Raw genomic sequence first — 18501 nt, 5'->3', positions numbered from 1 at the left:
CTGTCATCCAGATTGGAGTGCAGTGGCTGCTCCCGGACACTGCAGCCTTGACCTGCTGGGTTCCAGCAATTCTTCTGTCTCAGCCTTCCAAATAGCTGGAACTACAGGAACATGCTACCACGCCCGGCTAATTTTTGATTTATTGTAGAGATGAGGTCTCGCCAAGTTGCCTAGGCGGGTCTCGAACCTGCGGGCTCAGGCAATCCACTCACTTCAGCCTCCCAAAGCATTGGGATTACAGGCTGAGCCACCAAGCCCGGCTTTTTTTTTTTTTTTTTTTTGAGTTGGAGCCTCTCACTTTGTCGCCCAGGCTAGAGTGCCACGCTCACAGCCACCACAGCCTCGACCTGCTGGACTCAGGTGATCCTTCCACCTCCACCTTCCAAGTAGCTGGAACTATGAGTGTGCAGCATCATGCCCAGATTATTTTTTGATTTATTGTAGAGATGAGGCCTTGCCAAATTGCCTGGGCTGGTCTCTAACCCAGGGGTTCAGGCAATCCTCTTGCCTCTGCCTCCCAAAGTGCTGGTATTATAGGTGTAAGCCACTGCACCAGGCCTTTTGGTTTGTTTTTTAGTTAGGGATCTCACGTTGCCCAAGCTGGAGTGCAGTGGCACAAACCATGGCTCACTGCAACTCTGACTGCTTGGGCTCAGGTAATCCTTCTGCCTCAGTCTCCCAAGTAGCTGGGACTGCAGGTGTGCGTCACCATACCTGGTTCATTTTTTAATTTTTTCTGGAGACAAGGTCTTGCTATCTTGTCTAGGCTGGTCTCAAATTCCTAGGCTCAAATGTCCTCTCATCTCTGCCTTCCAAAGTGCTGGGACTACAGGTGTGAGTCACTGCACCTGGCCTGCAATTTTTTATTAAGTGCTTATTTTGTATCAGGTACTTTACACTTGTTAGGTCTAACTCTTTACAACAATATAGATAAAGACACTGAGGATCAAAGAAGTGAAGCATTTGCCCAAACTCATACAACCAGTAAGTGGTAGAGGTAGGATTCAAGTTCAGCTTTTCCCATTAAAACACATTGTCAACGGGCGCGGTAGCTCATGCCTGTAACTCCAACACTTTGAGAGGCTGAGGCAAGAGGACTGCCTGAGCCCAGGGGTTCAAGACCAGCCTGGGCAACTTGGCCTGACTTCGTCTCTACAATAAATTAAAAAAAAAATTCAGTCGGGCATGGTGACATGCACCTAGTTCCAGTACTTGGAAGGCTGAGGTGAAGGATCACCTGAGCCCAGAAGATTGAGGCTGCAGTGGCCATGAGCATGCCACTGCACTCCAGCCTGGGTGACAGAGTGAGACTCTAACTAAAAACAAACAAAAACATATTGTTTCTCTATATCTCCTGTATATCCTTTAGCATTTATTGAATACTTACAATGTACCAGGCATTACTCTAACTTCTTCATACAGATTATTTCATTTAATCCTCACAAGAATTCTCTGAGATAGGTACCATTATTATCTCCATTTTACATGTGAAGAAATCAAGGCATAGAAAGGAAAACTGTCCTACCAGAGGTGTCATGGCCAGAGAGTAGAAAAGCCAGGATTCACACAAAGGCTGCTCAGCTTTGGACTATGCTCTTAAGTCCTACATAACAGACTTCCCCCTCTTACCCCTGTCGATTCCCTCTCCAATTGCCTTCTGATAGAATCTTTAGAAAGCTGAAATAGTTCAAAACTTTACATGTCTAGAAGGATACATGTCAAACTGTATTTTTAGTTTTAATTGACACATAACAATTATACATATCTATGGGGTAAAGTTATTTTAATTTTTTTAACAAAAAGTACACATTTTAAAAAGATTAACAAATTCTATTTGTCTTTATCTGAGTAGGGATCTCACTCTGTTACCCAAGCTGGAGTGCAGTGGCATGATCACTGCTCATCGAAGTCTCTAATTCCTGGGCTCAAGTGATCTTCCTGCATCAGCCTTCTGAGTAGCTGGGACTACAGGCACACACAACCACACAGCTAAATTTTTAATTTTTTGTAGAGACAAGGCCTAGCTATGTTGCCCAGGCTGGTCTTGAACATCTGGGCTCAAGCAATCCTTCCACCTTCGCCTCCCAAAGTGCTGGGATTACAAGTGAGAACCAACATGCCTAGCCACATTCTATTTTTTAAAAGGTGAAATCCTATTAGAAAGTATTGCCCTATTGTGGCAACTTCCAGGGCCTCTAATATGAACCTAAGAAGGTTAGTAAAGATCAATTGATATTGACTCTTTGGAAACAGAACATTAGCTGAATGAAACTACAGGAAAAAAAGCATCCCTGCAGACATGCTTTGCAAGGAGTACCCTAGAGGCAGAATATCAAAATGGCTAAAATCAGAGACTTAGGAATCAGACTGAGCTATGTTTGACTCCTGTTTTTAGCACTTATTAGCCAAGTGATTTTGGTAAGTTACTTTAACTCTCTAAGCCTCAATTACCTAATCTGTAAATTGGCAGCAACATCTGAATCATAAGATTATGAAGTAAATTAGAGTATCTGATCTAAGTGTTTCTACCTAGCCTATTATTATTATTATTATTATTATTATTATTATTTTGAGTTGGAGTCTTGCTCCATCACCCAGGCTGGAGTGCAGTGGCACACTCACGACCACCCCAACAATGACATGTTGGGCTCTGGTGATCCTTCCACCTCAGCCTTCCAAGTAGCTGGAACTTCAGGCGGGCGTTACCACGCCCGGCTAATTTTTGATTTATTGTAGAGATGAGGACGAGGTCTCACCAAGTTGCTGGTCTCAACCCCACGGGCGCAGGCAATCCATTCACCTCTGCCTCCCAAAATGCTGGGATTACAGGCTGAGTCACTGATCCCAGCCCTCAACCCATTATTAACAGCAGTAATAGATCACAAAAATAAAAAAAGTTTGCAGTTCCATTTTAAACTATAAGTTTCTCAGAAGAGGTGTCTCTTTTTTTTAAAAGATACTTTGTTTTCTTCTGGCAGGTTTTCAGGGTCAAATTTCCAATATTCTTTTGTTTCTCTCTCTCTGATTCCCAAAATTAATTATGGCTATAGTTTTTAAATATTTGTTCTCTACGTCTTCATTCACCCATTCCTTGATTTATTCACCCAACGAACATTTTTTAAGTGCCTAATTTTGTTGAAGCCCCTCCAAAATAATAATGTGTCTAATTTATGCAACATACCGGCAAAACGAAGAGTTTAAAAATTAATTATACAAAGACCCTGCCTTAAAGTCTTAAAGAAGCCCAGAGTTCTTCAGCAAATAAAAAGACAAGTCACAGAGATGAATATGAATCTCAGAAACACAAGGAATGACATGTTAGTATAGGTCTTCTCGTGCCATAGACACTGTAGAGGAAAAGATTATGATGTTAATATAAATGCTATAAGAGGACGTATAAACTGCCGGAGAATATCCCCTGAAGAGTGTGTCTAAAACTAGCTAAGACTGATCTAGGGAGGACTGCATATTCAGTGATTCTTGTCCTGGGGAAAGCACGCACACCCAGTTTCCAGACCGGAGGGCTAACTACACGAGTCGAAATTCATCAGCCGGCTTTGCCACCCGCCGCCGCTAGATGCCGCAACAGACGCATTTAAGAAACCAAAGACAAACGGGCGACTTGGTCGCCTAGAGAGGCTCGAGAGCGTCCCTGGATCTTCTTCCTGCGCGTAGAGGTCCTTCGCGGCAAGAGGCGGAACGTGCGAGTGAGTGGAAGTGGTCTCACGAGAGTGAAGGCAAATCTCGCGATTTTTTTTTTTTTTTTTTTTTTTTTTTGCCTAGCGACTGACAACAAGACAGTTGCGCCCGGTGGAATCCCTGAAGTGGCCTGGCCTGACTTTGGAGTGAGACCTCAGCCCTAGGCTGGGGTTCTTTCCATTTAGAGGAGACGGATTCAGAGGGGCTACAGGTAATTCGTACTCACCCCAGCAAAAAGGGATCCGCCTCCCTCCCTCCCAAGAGGAATTTAGGAGGCTGCCCCTTCCCCCGTTCCGTTCCCTTTTCCCATCTCCGTGGTAACCGCCCCTGCGTCCTTGCCCCAACCACCACCCACCCAACCGTTCTGCTTCCATCATTCCTCAAGAAGCTTAAGTGGGAACCGATCTACAGAACGGGGGTGGAGATGGGGTGATGGTTTCGGGATTATTGGGTGGGACCACGAGACTGGAATTTACCCTCTTTTCGGGGACTTCCCCCACCCCGGAGGTAGCCCCAGGACAGGACTTTTTCGAGACTTCACCTCTTGACCTGGGCCCAGGAAACCTTCAGAAACGTTTGGGTGGGGGCGAAGGTTTCATGTCATCAAACCGGTGTCTTGGGTGAGGAAGAGGAGCCGATGCTGTTTTGGACGTAGCTCCCGGCAGAGTGCTTGATGCCCGGTGACAGGAGCTGGTAATCATGTCTCCTTCTGTTTAGACCAAGATTGTTGAAAACCAGACGTATGATGAGCGGCTAGAGATTGATGACCCTGAAGAGGTTGCATGTATTTATACTCCAACCCCAAGACGTCCAGGTAGGAACGAAGATGAAAGAAGAGGGCTGGATCTCAGAGGATTCATGGATTTCTTCAACAAGTACCTATTTTATAGAAGCAAATGCTGCCTTTCAGAGTCAATTTATGTCACTTGCCATTGTTTGTTCTCTAGTTAGTTATGGGGGGCGGGGATCACAGCCTCCCAGATTGCAGGATCTTTCCCAATCAACCCTGTCTCCATTTACTTCGTATTTGCTCACAGTCTACCCGGTGTTCCAAACATGTTTTTCTCAGTTTTGAAGACGCTTCATAACCTGCCTGTAACTTGCAACCCCAACAGAATGTCAATGGATTATTTTTAGAGGGCTGGATACCATTTATTTATTCAACAAACTTTTTGTGTCGTGTTGGAGTCTCACTCTGTCACCCAGGCTCGAGTGCAGTGGCACGTTCACGGCCACCTCAGCCTCCACCTGCCAGGCTCAGGCAATCCTTCCACCTCAGCCTTTCAAGTAGCTAGAACCACAGGCATGTGCCACCACTCCCAGATAATGTTTTAATTTATTGTAGAAGATGAGGGTTCACCATGTTGTTCAGGCTGCTCTCGAACCTCTGAGCTCAGGCAATCTTCTCGCCTCCACCTCCCAAAGTGTTGAGATTACAGGCGTGAGCCACTGCTCCCGGCAGTCGACAAACATTTTTAAATGCCTACTGTGTGTCAGCTTTATGCCTGACACTGGGTATATAGTATCAAATGATACAATGTCCCCACCATTCTGATGCTTGCAATCATGGGAGACAGGTGACAAATCAACAAACTAACATAATTACAAATGTGGTAAGGTAAGTGCATTGATAGAGGCAAATTGTTTGCTGTGTGGGGGAAGGAAACCTAATTTTCTTTTCTTTTTTTTTTTTTTTGAGTTGGAGTCTGTCTCTGTGGCCCAGGTTGGAGTGCTGTGGCACACTCACAGCCACCCCAGCGTCAACCCACTGGGCTCTGGCGATCCTTCCGCCTCAGCCTTTCAAGTAGCCAGAACTGCAGGCGCATGCTACCATGCCCAGCTAATTTTTGATTTGTTGTAGAGACGAGGTCTCACCAAGTTGCCCAGGCTAGTCATGAACCCGTGGGCTCAGGCAATCCACTCGCCTCAGCCTCCCAAAGTGCTGGGATTACAGGCTGAGCCACCAAGCCCAGCCAGGGACCTACTTTTCATAGGGTGATCAGGAAAGACCTAAGGAGGTGACAAGTGAGACTAAAAGATGAGAAGGATCCAATGTATGGTAGAGGACTAGTATATGGTCAGATCAGAGAGGGAGGCAGAGTGTCACAAGCTGAGCTTTGGAGGCTGCATTGCTCTCACATGTGGAATGGGTTGAAAGGCTCAAAGTTGAATGTGAGGACAGTTGGAGGGAGTGTTGCAGTGGCTGAGTGGAGATGGCAGTAGCTTGGACTCTGGTGAGGAGTTGAGAAGAGAGAAAAGAGGAAATACAGTGCAAGATATATTGTTGTAGAATCGATGAGACTTGCAGATGATTGATTTGCCTCTTGAGTTAGGAATCAAGGATGACACCCAGGGTTTTTGTTTGTTGTGATGCAAAAATATAAATATAACCATTTAAAAATGTACAATTAAGTGGTATCAATAACATTTACAATGTTGTGTAACTATCTTCACTACCTATTTCCAGAACTTTTTCACCATCCCAAACAGAAATTCTGTACCCTGTAACCAATGACTCCCAACTCCTCGCTCCCCCCAGTCCCAGGTTCCCACTGTTCTACTTCGTCACTAAGTGAAATCGTACTATGTTGGTCCTTTTGCTGCTGACTTGTTTCCCTTAGCATAATGTTTTCAAGGTTCAGCCATGTTGTAGCATGTGTTGAATTTCCTTTTTAACTCCATTGCATGTATATACCACATTTTGTTTATTCATGTATCTATTAATGGTCACTTGGGTTGTTTCCGCCTTTGGGTATTATGAGTAATGCTGCTGTGAACAGAGGAATGCAAGTGTCTGTTTGAGTCCTTATTTTCGATTCTTTGGGGTATATACCTAGCAACCTAGGTTTTTGACTTGAGTATGTATATACTCTTGCCAGCTGCAAACATTATAATTTGTTTTCAGTATGGGCTAATTTTGTAAGCCAAAAATTGGTGTTTAATTTGCATGTATTTGATTTAGAAATCATTTAGTGTGTTTTCATGCCAGTTAATACCTTATGGGGGACCCCCCAAAAGCACAATTTATTTATTAAAAATTGTATATTTATTCCTACATGTTTAAATTTCAGTCACCTTGAAAGTACTCTCTGTTTGATGTAATACACCTATCAAGATGCTTTTTCCACTGCTCAGTTTTTGAACTCATCAATTTTGATGCCTTTTAATGCTTCTGCCATTTTTTGTTTCATCACTTTTTCCACATCAGCAAAACATTTCCCTTTGAGGATGTTTTTCATCCAGGAAAAAAAAAAATGTCACTTAGGGCAAGATTTTCTTAGTTCCCAACCTCATTTTACTAGTGTATAAACTAAGGGCGAAGTTTATTTATGTAATGGCAGATAATTGATTAGTATAATATCTGGCCCAATACCTTAAGCACAGTAAAGTTTAGTAAATATATCTTGAATTAAATTGACAGTCATGACTAGAATTCAGTCTCCTGTCTTTTAGCTAGATATTCTGATGAACCCTGTTCCATAAAATGGCTGGAGCATTAACTATCATAAATGAATAATAGTTACCATAAAAATCATTTAACAATAACCTAAAGAGCAAACTTTTCTTCTAAGGACCTCCTCGTTCTGCCTGTCTTCCTCACAAGACTATGGCTGATAACAGCAGTGATGAATTTGAAGAGGAACATAACAAGGTGCAGTAAAACCTACAGTTTCTTGTAGAATTTCTGCTTTAGGTTTTTGATAGTTAGAAATGACACCAGGACAACCCCTCAGGTCCCCTCCCAGTGTGGGAGCTTTTTTTTGTCCTCTCAATAAATCCTACTTAAAAAAAAGAAATGACACCAGTAAACATTTCTTGACACTTACTTCTAGTAGTTGGGTACTTTTGAGCTCATGGAGGAAACTCTTTGGAAATAAAGTGTACTGTTATGGCTGACTTTTTGATAAGGGGTTTCATCAAATATAGGCCAGTGTTTCACAAACTTTACTGATCTTAAGAATCAACTAGGGCACATATTTTTCTGTTTCTTTCTTTCTTTCTTTCTTTTTTTGATTTGGGGCCTCACTCTATTGCCTAGGCTGGAGTGCAGTGACATGATCAAGGCTACCTCAGCCTTGACCTGCTGGCTCAGGCGATCCACCTCAGCCTCCCAAGTAACTGGGACTATAAGTACACTCTACCACGCCTGGCTAATTTTTTTATTTATTGTATAGATGAGGTCTCACCATGTTGCCCAGGCTGGTCTTGAACTCCTGGGCTCAGGCAACATTCTTGGGTTACATTTTTTAAAATGCAGAGTCCCAGTCCCCACCCAGAATCTTGAAGGTGGAAGTCTGGGAATTTATATTTTTAGGAAGCAGTCCAAATAATTCTTAAGATAAAGCAGGTTTGGGATTATTGGTCTAGGCATTTTTTATTGTCAACACTTGTAATACTGCCAGTATTTTGTGAAAGAAATTTTAATTTTGACATCTCAAGACCCAGGTGTCCCTTTCCTATTATTCTGTGAACCTAGAGAATCACTCTGTTTCTCTAAGAAGGATAGCAAGATGCTTACACCTTTAGCCAGGTAAGACCTTAGAATTGTACATGTGCTCTCTTCACAGCCATTTGTGTTCAGTGTTAGCACATGATGCAGTCTTGTTTTTTTTTTTTTCTGAGTTGAAGTCTCACTCTGTCACCCAGGCTGGAGTGCAGAGGCACGCTCACGGCCACCCCACCATCGACCTGCTGGGCTCAGGTGATCCTTTCGCCTCAATCTTCCAAGTAGCCAGAACTACAGACGTGTGCTACTGTGCCTGGCAAATTTTTCATTTATTGTAGAAATGAAGTCTCACCAAGCTGCCCAGGCTATTCTTGAACCCTTGGAGCCTGGCTAATTTTTTCATTTATTGAAGAGATGAGGTCTCACCAAGCTGCCCAGGCTGTCCTTGAACCCGTGGGTTTAGGCAGACCTCTCACCTCAGCCTCCCAAAGGGCTGGGATTACAGGCTTGAGCCATCGTGCCTGGCTTTTTTTTTTAAATTGGAGTCTTACTCTGTCACCCAGACTGGAGTGCAGTGGCACACTTCCAGCCACCGCAGCCTTGACCTGCTGGGCTCAGGTGATCCTTCCACCTCAGCCTTCCAAGTAGCCGGAACTACAGGCACGCGCTACCACGCCTGGCTAATTTTTTTTTTTTTATTGTAGAGACATGGTCTCGCCAAGTTGCCCGGGTGGGTCTCAAACCCACGGGTTGAGGTAATCCACTCGCCTCGGCCTCCCAAAGTGCTGGGATTACAGGCTGAGCCACCAAGCCCAGCCTTTTTTTTTTAAATGAGTCAGAGTCTTACTCTGTCACCCAGGCTGAAGTGGAGTATAGTGGCACGATCACAGCCACCGCAGTCTCGACCCACTGGGTTCAGGCAGACTTCAGCCTTCTATATAGCTAGGACTATAGGCACATGCCACCATACTCGGCTTTTTTATTTATTTTTTATAGAGATGCAGTCTCGCCATGTTGCCCAGGCTGGTCTCAATTTCCTGAGCTCAGGTAGTCCTCTCACCTGGGACTCCTAAAATGCTGGGATTATAGGCATGAGCTATTGTGCCTAGCCCAACGGTTATATTTTAATGGTCCTTTGAGAACGGGAGCTTTGAAAACTCAGGGAAAGAATATTTGAAGTAATATAGAAAGCTGTGGTGATATAGACTGATTTCATAGAAAGCCTAAAAGATAACATTTTAAAGTGGTCCCACTCCATGATTTGTGTTCTAACATCTTGTACCGAAGGTAATTTCTTAGGCATTTGTCTGTGGCTTATGAAGTCCTCTGCTTTTATGTTTTCTATATCCACTGTAAATTCTTGTAGTCTTTATGGTGTGGTCAGTATCCAAGGTTCATTTGTCTTTCCAGTTTAGTATGCACCCAGAATCAGCAGAAAGGATCTACTTCTGAATAATCTTTTTTTTTTTTTTTTTTTTGAGTCAGAGTCTTACTCTGTTGCCCCGGCTGGAGTGCAGTGGCTCAATTATGGCACAAACTGCTGGGCTCAAGCAATCCTCCCAAGCTTCCAGGGCTACAGGTATGCACTACCACACCCAGCTACTTTTAAAAATGTTTTTGTAAAGACAGGGTCTTGCTGTGTTGCCCAGGCTGGTCTGGAACTCCTGGCCTCAGGCAATCCTTCTGCCTTGGCCTCCTAGAGTGCTGGGATTACAGGCATGATCTACTGGGCCTGGCCAACAATCAATATTCTTAGAAGTTTCCTTTGCTAGAATAACTTCTCATTTGACTAAGAATAATTTTGGCAAATCTTGAATTAAGAAAGAATACTCTAGAAGTATCTTATCAATTATATACCAATAAGGCATAGTCACTGAATAAATTCTGCAACTGTTTTTTTATTATGTCATGTATATTATAGATTAGTTAGTGTATATTTTTATTTGTAAATAATAAATCTTTTATTCTTAGGGGAAAATATGACCAAAAACAGTTTTTTTAAACATATTTTTAAAACCAGAACATTTATTGCATGACTAATTGTTGAAATTCTTAAGATGAACTGGATGCTGCAACCGCTGCCTTCGGGTTTAAGTGTCGTTCCTTCATGGAATCCATGCCTGAATCTGTGGTATACAATTTTTAGCTGCCTCTTTTGACTAGTCTTAGTGGTATTTCATCTTTTCACCTTGGTATTCTAGTTATACCTTCTCTTGTGCTTGGCAAGGTAGCCACGTTTGCCACAGGTCAACTTCTGAAGGTGGTAGGCTTTAGAGCCACAGTGGTGGCATAGTGTGTGTGTCTTCTTGCGACACTTTCCAAACGATGATGTTCCCTTTGTCATCTTGCTTTTGCGGCCGAGACTAGGAGCCAAAAGCAGTTTTTGATGTGCTGTAACATGTCACAATTTTGTGTGCCAGTAGCTGCTTTACCATAAAAGAAACATTAAGTAAAAAAAAAAAAAAAAAAAAAAAAAAAAAAGGCTGGACTCAGTGGCTCAGCCTGTAATCCCAGCACTTTGGGAGGCCGAGGCGGGTGAATTTCCTGGGCCCGCGGATTCAAGACCAGCCTGGGCAATTTAGCAAGACCTCGTCTCTACAATAAATAAAAAAAATTTATCTGGGCGTGGTAGCACTCACCTATAGTGCTGGCTATTTGGAAGTCTGAGGCAGAAGGATTTCCAGAGCTCAGCATGTTCGCACTGGGGGTGTCTGTGACCGTGCCACTGTACTCCAGCCTGGGTGACAGAGTGAAACTCTAACTCAAGAAAAAAAAAAAAAAAAGGAAGAAGAAGAAGAAAGAAGCATTAAGTAATTTTTATTTAGTTTTTTTTTTAGATTAGACAATAGAGTTTATTTAGAAAGTAAATTGGAGAGAGAGAGGAGATTCATCTCCCCAAGGTAGAAGAGGGGGCCAAAGCCAGGAAACATGATGACAGCCATAGCTCAGAGAGCACATGGCCATACCACAGTCTAGTAAGGCAATGGCCAAGTAATTTTTAAATACTGGAACTAAACATTAAGCCATATGGCATATGGAAATCAAACTTTCACAGCCCACTTTTAAAGGGGGCCAATTGGTCATCCTTCAGGTGCTAAGGGAAGGCATGCCACAGGCTCCGGGCCACAGAGACAAAGACCTGGACCCCATCCCACCTGCCCCTGCAAGTCTCAGCCACCACCAGATCCCTTGTCATGGATTTGAGAGGGTGGGATGGTACCTAGAGAGCCAGAAGCTCAGAAAGGTAGGTTGTAATGCCCAGAACAACAGAGCCGCTAGTCTCGAGCTGGAATGTATATTCATTGCATTTAACGCTTACAGGAAGGGAGGGGAGATACAAGTAGGTCAGATAACCCATCAAGAGAAACATCAGTGAAGGAAAATAGAAAGGCTGTCATTTCTGGAACTGCTGGTCAGAATTCAGGCATTGGGTTGACTATGAACTTTCTTCTTTTGATAGTTTCCAGCAGCTTACTCTGAGCAGTCTTGCAAATTAAATACTAGATTTCCTTCCTATGATCTTTGTGAGTATAAAGAAAGTTTCATTTCTCTTCCTCACTTCATCTTCCTGCATTTTCTCCCAAAATATTTAGAATTGTCATCCTCTTCTTCAGAAGTCCCTAGGTTTTAGGACTGAAGACACTTGAATAAAGTTTATGCAGAGATCTCAGATTCCTAAGTAATAGATATAAAGTGGTTAGAATTTATACCCCAGGCTCCAGCAGAGACATGGAATATGGTTATAGAAGGTGGGGACCCCATACGTAGTCGAGCAGGAGCAGCTCTCTTAAGCCCCTTCTGAGAAGTGCCACCTTCTTTCTCTGGTGACTAGGTGCCAGGTGTGGGGGCTGTTGGTTGGAGCAATAGAGAACCAGGCAAAGCCACATTAAATTTTTCTTTATGTGAATCTTTCTATGCCTCCCCTGCCCTGTCTCAGGAGAAGAAGAAACCCTCGCAGTTGACACCTCAGTGGGGCTTTAGTGAAAATGATGACGATGATGACGACGATGATGACTCATCTGAGACTGATTCTGATGAGGATGATGATGATGAGCATGGATCCCCGCTGCAAGGGTGAGGAAAGACCCCTTGCCAAGCATGTCCAAATCAAGGGGGAAATACCTCCTTTAAAACACAGGACTTTCGTGACCCGCCTGGGCAGCGAGACCTCATCTCTACAATAAATCAAAAAATCAGCCGGGCGTGGTAGCGCGTGCCTGTAATTCCGGCTACTCAGAGGGCTGAGGCGGAAGGATCGCCGGAGCCCAGCGGGTCGAGGCTGCGGTGGCCGGGAGCGGCCACTGTACTCCAGTCTGGGCGGCAGAGTGAGACTCCAACTCAAAAAAAAAAACAACAAAACAAAACACAGGACTAATGCCAGGCGTGGTGGCTCATGCCTGTAATCTCAGCACTTTGGGAGGCCGATGTGAGAGGATTGCCTGAGCTCACAGGTTTGAGACCAGCCTAGGCAACATGGCAAGATCTCATCTCTACAATAAATCGAAACATTAGCTGGGTGTGGTGGCACGTGCCTTTAGTTCCAGCTACTTGGAAGGCTGAGGCGGAAGGATCACCTGAGCCCAGCAGGTCAAAGCTTGTGGTGGCTGTGAGTGTTCCATTGCACTCCAGCCTGGACTACAGAGTGAGACTCCAACTCAAAAAAACAAAAACAAAAACAAAAACACGGGACTGGGAGGATGTCAGTAAGAAGTGAAATTCTAGCAACTCTTTTGATTTCCTCTGTCAGGATTTTCGGATGTCTCAGAAACCCAACCTAATGAGTTTTCATTACTTTCTGGCTCTATGGCCTCATCCAGTCCTGTAACATCACTTGTGCTATCAGAAATGTTTTTTGGCTCAGAAACAGTATACATGCACACAAGCGTTTCTATTTTGGGCTCAGATCCTTTTTGGCCAGGTAGGGAAGATGTTCTTCAGGAGCCCACATTGAGGCAGAATGTTCCTGGATGATGCTTAAAAAGTCTCCACATCCTGTCCAGCACTGGTCCTGCATTAATCATGACCAACTCCTATAGGTTTTTATCAAAATGGATTCTGAGACCTGCCTGCTTACAATAGCATTCCTGGTTAAATAAATGACAGCATTACCAATCTGCAGAATTCTATCTATTCATTGAAAAGTAGGAGGCAGCTCTCTCTGCGCTGATAAAGAGCTGTCTTCAAGAGATATGGTTAAACTGAAGAAAGGTGATTGTCAATTTCCTAATTTAAAAAAAACTGAAAAAGGCACAGAAGAGTGTTTATGCTGTGCTACCATGTGTATGAAACACATATTACACAGACTGCCTCTGGAAGGACATACTAGCAACTAGTAATAATAGTGAAATCACCTTTGGGAAAGGAACTTGGTGGCAAGGACACAGGAGTGGGACACTTTTCACTGTATATGTTTATTAACTTATTTTATATCATGAGCATGCATCATTTATTAAAGTAGCTTACTAAAAATAAAAAGTAGGTATCTTTGGTTTATCCACCTGCTGTAAATCAATGAAACAAATGTCTAATCCCAGCCTGATCTCCCATGCTTCTCATTCTATTTCATGATCATATCCTATTTCTGTTAATTATGACCTGGGGAAATATAAATTTTAAGTCACTAATATATTTCAGTTTTTCTGTTAAACAAGTCCTCCCAGAAGAACCTAATTAATAACCTTCCAACTCACTTCTGTACTTTGCCAATGTTCATTACAGTTTACTTAATTGTAATTAATGTTATGTGTTGTACTTTTTTTGCTATATACATTTTCATCTATCAGTACAAGTACTTTGTGTGTGTGTGTGTGTGTGTGTGTGTGTGTGTGTATTGGAGTCTCACTGTGTCACCCAGACTGGAGTGCAGTGGCACACTCCCGGCCACTGCAGCCTTGACGTGCTGGGCTCCGGGGATCCCTCTGCCTCAGCATTCCAAGTAACTGGAACTACAGGCGTGCACTACCACCCCCGGCTAATTTTTGATTTATTGTAGAGATGAGATCTCGCCAAGTAGCCCAGGCGGGTCTCGAACCCGCGGGCTCAAGCAATCCACTCACCTTGGCCTCCCAAAGTGCTGGGATCACAGGCTGAGCCACCGAGCCTGGCACAAGTACTTTTTAATAACTATGCAATGTACAATTTAACATGCCTAATTATCTCCCAAATGTTGGATATTTTATTTGTCTTCAATGTATTATTTTTATAAATAACACTATCAAAAGCATATCTTTTTTGCCAGGTGCGGTGGCTCACGCCTGTAATCCCAGCATTCTGGGATGCAGAGGTGAGAGAATTGCCTGAGCCCAGGGGTTCAAGACCAGCCCGGGCAACTTGGCAAGACCTCATCTCTACAATAAATCAAAAAAATTAGCCAGGGCTTCAAGACCAGCCCCGGCAACTTGGCAAGAACTCATCTCTACAATAAATCAAAAAAATTAGCCAGGCATGGTGGCACATGCCTGTGGTTCCAGCTCCTTGGAAGGTTAAGGCAGAAGGATCGCCTGAGCCCAGTGGGCTGAGGCTGTGGTGACCAAGAGTGTGGCACTACACTCTAGCCTGGGTGACAGAGTAAGACTCCAACTAAAAAAAAAAGTCTTTTTTTTCTTGCTGCAAACTATTTTTATGCCAAAGTAAAATCTCTTGGTCATCTTTTCTCATCATCCCTTTCATTAAAAAAAAGAAAAGAAAAGAAAACCATTTATGTTACATTTTAACATTAAAGGAATTATGTTCTGGATTTTCTGCAGCTCTGTCCTCAGGACTCAGAGATAATTGAGTAATTATAATAATTATTATAAAAATATTTATAACAATAATTATAATAAACTTTCCAGCTAATTTTAAAAAATTAGCTGGGCGTAGTGGTGCGTACCTGTGTTTCCAGCTACTTGGAAGGCTGAGGTTGTAGGATCACCTAAGCCCAGCAGGTCAAGGCTGTGGGGGCCATGAGCGTGCCACTGCACTCCAGCCTGGGTGACAGAGTTAGACTCCAACTCAAAAAATATTTATATATAATAAACTTTAAAGTTACCTTGCAGCCATGCTTTCAAGCTCTGGCCCTACTATGCTTTTTGTGAATTCTAGCCAGGCTGTGCTTTTCCCTAAGCTTTGGCCCGTCTCTAACCTTGGGGAGGTGAATCAATCTCTCTCTCTCTCTCTCTCTAATCTACTTCCTAAATAAACTATTTTTCCTAATCTAACAAAAAAATAAAATTACCTTGCATGCCACCAGTAAAGGCAGATGTAGGCTGGTGGAAGCTAGGTTCAGGGTCATGTCCCTGTGGCCATGGGCTGACCCGGGATTCTGTCACCTCTGCTCTTCTCTGGTCACCTTTTCTTTTCTTTTCTTTTGTTTTTTTGACTTGAGGTCTCAATCTGTCACCCATGTTGGAATGCAGTGGCATGGATCACGGTTCACTGCAGTCTCGACCTCCTGAGCTCTGATGTGCCTTCTGCCTCAGCCTCCTGAGTAGCTGAGACTCCAAGTACTCACCACCACGTCTGGCTAATTCTTTTTATTCTTTGTAGAGATGAGGTCTCACTATGTTGCCCAGGCTGGTCTCAAACTCCTGGGCTCAAGCAGTCTTCTTGCCTCAACCTCCCAAAGTGCTGGATTACAAGTGTGAGCCACCCCACCTGGCCTTCTGTGGCCACCTTGAACAGACTGTATTTTCCTTTCCCCAGAGCCTATGATCCTGCAGATTATGAGCATTTGCCAGTTTCTGCTGAGATTAAGGAACTCTTCCAGTACATCAGTAGGTGAGTAGTAGGACCTCCCACCATGCTCCACCATCGCTACCTTGCCCTAAACCTTTCCTAACTCTAGTCTGAAATAGGGCCATTCTCCTTAGATTTTTTTTTTAACCTGAATAGTAAACTTTCTCTGACTGTCTCTACCTTCTTTTGGTGACCTCTCTTAGGTACACACCTCAGATGATTGACCTGGACCACAAACTGAAGCCTTTTATTCCTGACTTCATCCCAGCTGTTGGAGATATTGATGCATTCTTAAAGGTACAGTCAGTATATCCTAAAAATGACTCCTTCAGTGTTTCTTCTGAACCCCCCTCCCCATTACTTCAACAATTCATCTAATTTCTTCGACTAGCAATGGCTACCTTGATATATATTCATTTCTTTGGAGTTCTTGCTCTCTACTCCCAAGTATACTCATTGTTGTTATGTAATACTTTATTATCTCATTGTATATTAAAAACATGTCATGTATTTGTCTCCTAATTATCCATGACTTCAGGTTTATGTTTAAGCCCCTATAGATCTTGTGTTTTTTTCTAGATAGTACTTAGGACAGCATAACAAACAAGCATGCTTTATAATACTAGTAATAATTATGAACCAGGAGAGTTCTTCTCCCTCTTGAGTTTACTGGAAACAGCAGGCATGGCCTTGTTTTGACTCTCCCATTTTTCTCTCTGCTTTCTTACCTTTTTCTTTTTATTTTTTTATTTTTTTTGAGTTGGAGTCTCACTCTGTCGCCCAGACTAGAGTGCAGTAGCCGCTCCCGGCCACCACAGTCTCGATCTGCTGGGCTCCAGCGATCCTTCTGTCTCAGCTTTCCAAGTAGCTGGAACTACAGGCGTGCGCTACCACACCTGGCTAATTTTTTGATTTATTGTAGAGATGAGGTCTCACCAAGTTGCCCAGGCGGGTCTCGAACCCGCGGGCTCAGGCAATCCACTCACCTCAGCCTCCCAAGGCGTGGGATTACAGGCTGAGCCACTGAGCCCGGCTTCTTACCTTTTTCTTAACCAGGTCCCACATCCTGATGGAAAACCTGACAACCTTGGCCTGTTGGTATTGGATGAACCTTCTGCAAAGCAGTCGGACCCTACAGTGCTCTCACTCTGGTTAACAGAGAATTCCAAGCAGCACAATGTCACGGTAAGATATAAGCCTAGTATAGGCCCCAGTTGGAGAAGGCCAGGAGCAGAGACTTGATTGGCATTTGTACAGTTGACCTAATGCCTATTAAGAGGGATGACAAACTGGGTGCGGTGGCGCACTCCTGTAATCCCAGCACTTTAGGAAGCCAGGGTGGGAGGACTCCCTGAGCCTAGAGGTTAGAGACCAGCCTGGGCAACTTGGCAAGACCTAGTCTCTACAATAAATAAAAAAATTAGCCAGGCATGGTGGCATGCACTTGTGGTTCCAGCTACTCAGGAAGCTGAGGCAGAAGGAGTGCCTGAGCCAAGCAGGTCGAGGACCATGAGCATGCCACTGCCCTCTAGCCTGGGCAACAGAATGAGACACTGACTCAAAAAAAAAAAAAGAGATGGCTATGGCTTTGGGCCAACCTAGTTTTTCTTTTCTTTTTTTTTTTTTGAGTTGGAGTCTCACTCTGTCACCCAGACTGGAGTGCAGTGGCACACCCCTGGCCACTGCAGCCTCAACCTGCTGGGCTCTGATGATCCTTCCACCTCAGCCTTCTAAGTAGTTGGAACTACAGGCGTGTACTACCATGCCCAGCTAATTTTTTATTTATTGTAGAGACGAGGTCTCGCCAAGTTGCCCAGATGAGTCTTGAACCCACGGGCTCAGGCAATCCACTCGCCTCTGCCTCCCAAAGTGCTGGTATTATAGGCTGAGCCACCGAACCTGGCCAACCTAATTTTCTTAACGACAGTTTTATTGAGATGATTTACATACCATTAAATTTGCCCTTTTAAATTGTACAAGTCACTGGTTTTTAGAGTGTTCACAAAATTGTGCAACCATCACCTCTACCTAATTTAGAATATTTTCATCAACTGAAAAAGAAACCCATACCCATTGGTAGTCATTCCTTATTATCCCATCTCTTCCTAGACCCTGGCAACCACTTCATTCCTTTTTTATGCCTGAATAATATTCCATTGTATGGATATACCACATTTTGTTTATTCACTTACCGGATATTTCCATTTTTACCAATAATGATGCTTTGGACATTTGTGTACAAGTTTTTATGTGCACATGCATTGTTATTTCTCTTGGATAATATGTAGGAATTGAATGGCCAAGCCATATGATAACTCAGTGTTTAACCATTTGAGGAACTGCCAAACTGTTTCCCAAGTGGCTACACCATTTTACAATCTCACAAACAATGAATGAAAGTTCCGGTTTCTCCACATTCTCACCAACACTTTGTTGTTGATGCTAGCCATCCTAGTGTATAAAAATGGTATTTCATTGTGGTCATTCCTGCCCTGTTGACCTGTACCCACCTCGTGGCTCCAGCAAATTCTATCAGGGTTTCCTATCCCCTTTATTTTATTTTATTTTATTTTTTAAGTTGGAGTCTCACTCTGTCACCCAGACTGGAGTGCAGTGGCCACTCCTGGCCACCACAGCCT

The 18501-nt window shown here is 43.5% G+C and overlaps 1 protein-coding gene across 4 annotated transcripts in view; it reads left to right on the top strand.

Annotated features, from left to right (window-relative positions):
• The first annotated feature begins 3607 nt into the window (after window positions 1-3607).
• IFT46 (intraflagellar transport 46) overlaps window positions 3608-18501 on the top strand; it is a 20711-nt gene continuing 5817 nt past the window's right edge. The window contains exons 1-8 of one of the 4 annotated variants that reach the window (XM_008062908.2): window positions 3608-3910; window positions 4417-4513; window positions 7272-7351; window positions 11238-11390; window positions 12084-12220; window positions 15830-15904; window positions 16066-16159; window positions 16919-17047. In XM_008062908.2, coding sequence (XP_008061099.1) covers window positions 7307-7351; window positions 11238-11390; window positions 12084-12220; window positions 15830-15904; window positions 16066-16159; window positions 16919-17047 — 633 coding nt within the window. In that variant the 5' untranslated portion in view covers window positions 3608-3910; window positions 4417-4513; window positions 7272-7306. Of the gene's footprint in view, window positions 3911-4416; window positions 4514-7022; window positions 7352-11237; window positions 11391-11606; window positions 11671-12083; window positions 12221-15829; window positions 15905-16065; window positions 16160-16918; window positions 17048-18501 lie in introns of those variants that run through there. The other 3 variants (XM_008062909.2, XM_008062910.2, XM_021714942.1) reach the window with 3 other exon arrangements.

The sequence above is a fragment of the Carlito syrichta genome, unplaced genomic scaffold, assembly GCF_000164805.1.
Source record: "Carlito syrichta isolate Samal-C Ts95f unplaced genomic scaffold, Tarsius_syrichta-2.0.1 Scaffold305880, whole genome shotgun sequence".
NCBI lineage: Eukaryota > Metazoa > Chordata > Mammalia > Primates > Tarsiidae > Carlito > Carlito syrichta.
The sequence above is the reverse complement of the archived record's forward strand: the minus strand, read 5'-3'. Positions and strand labels throughout refer to the sequence as shown.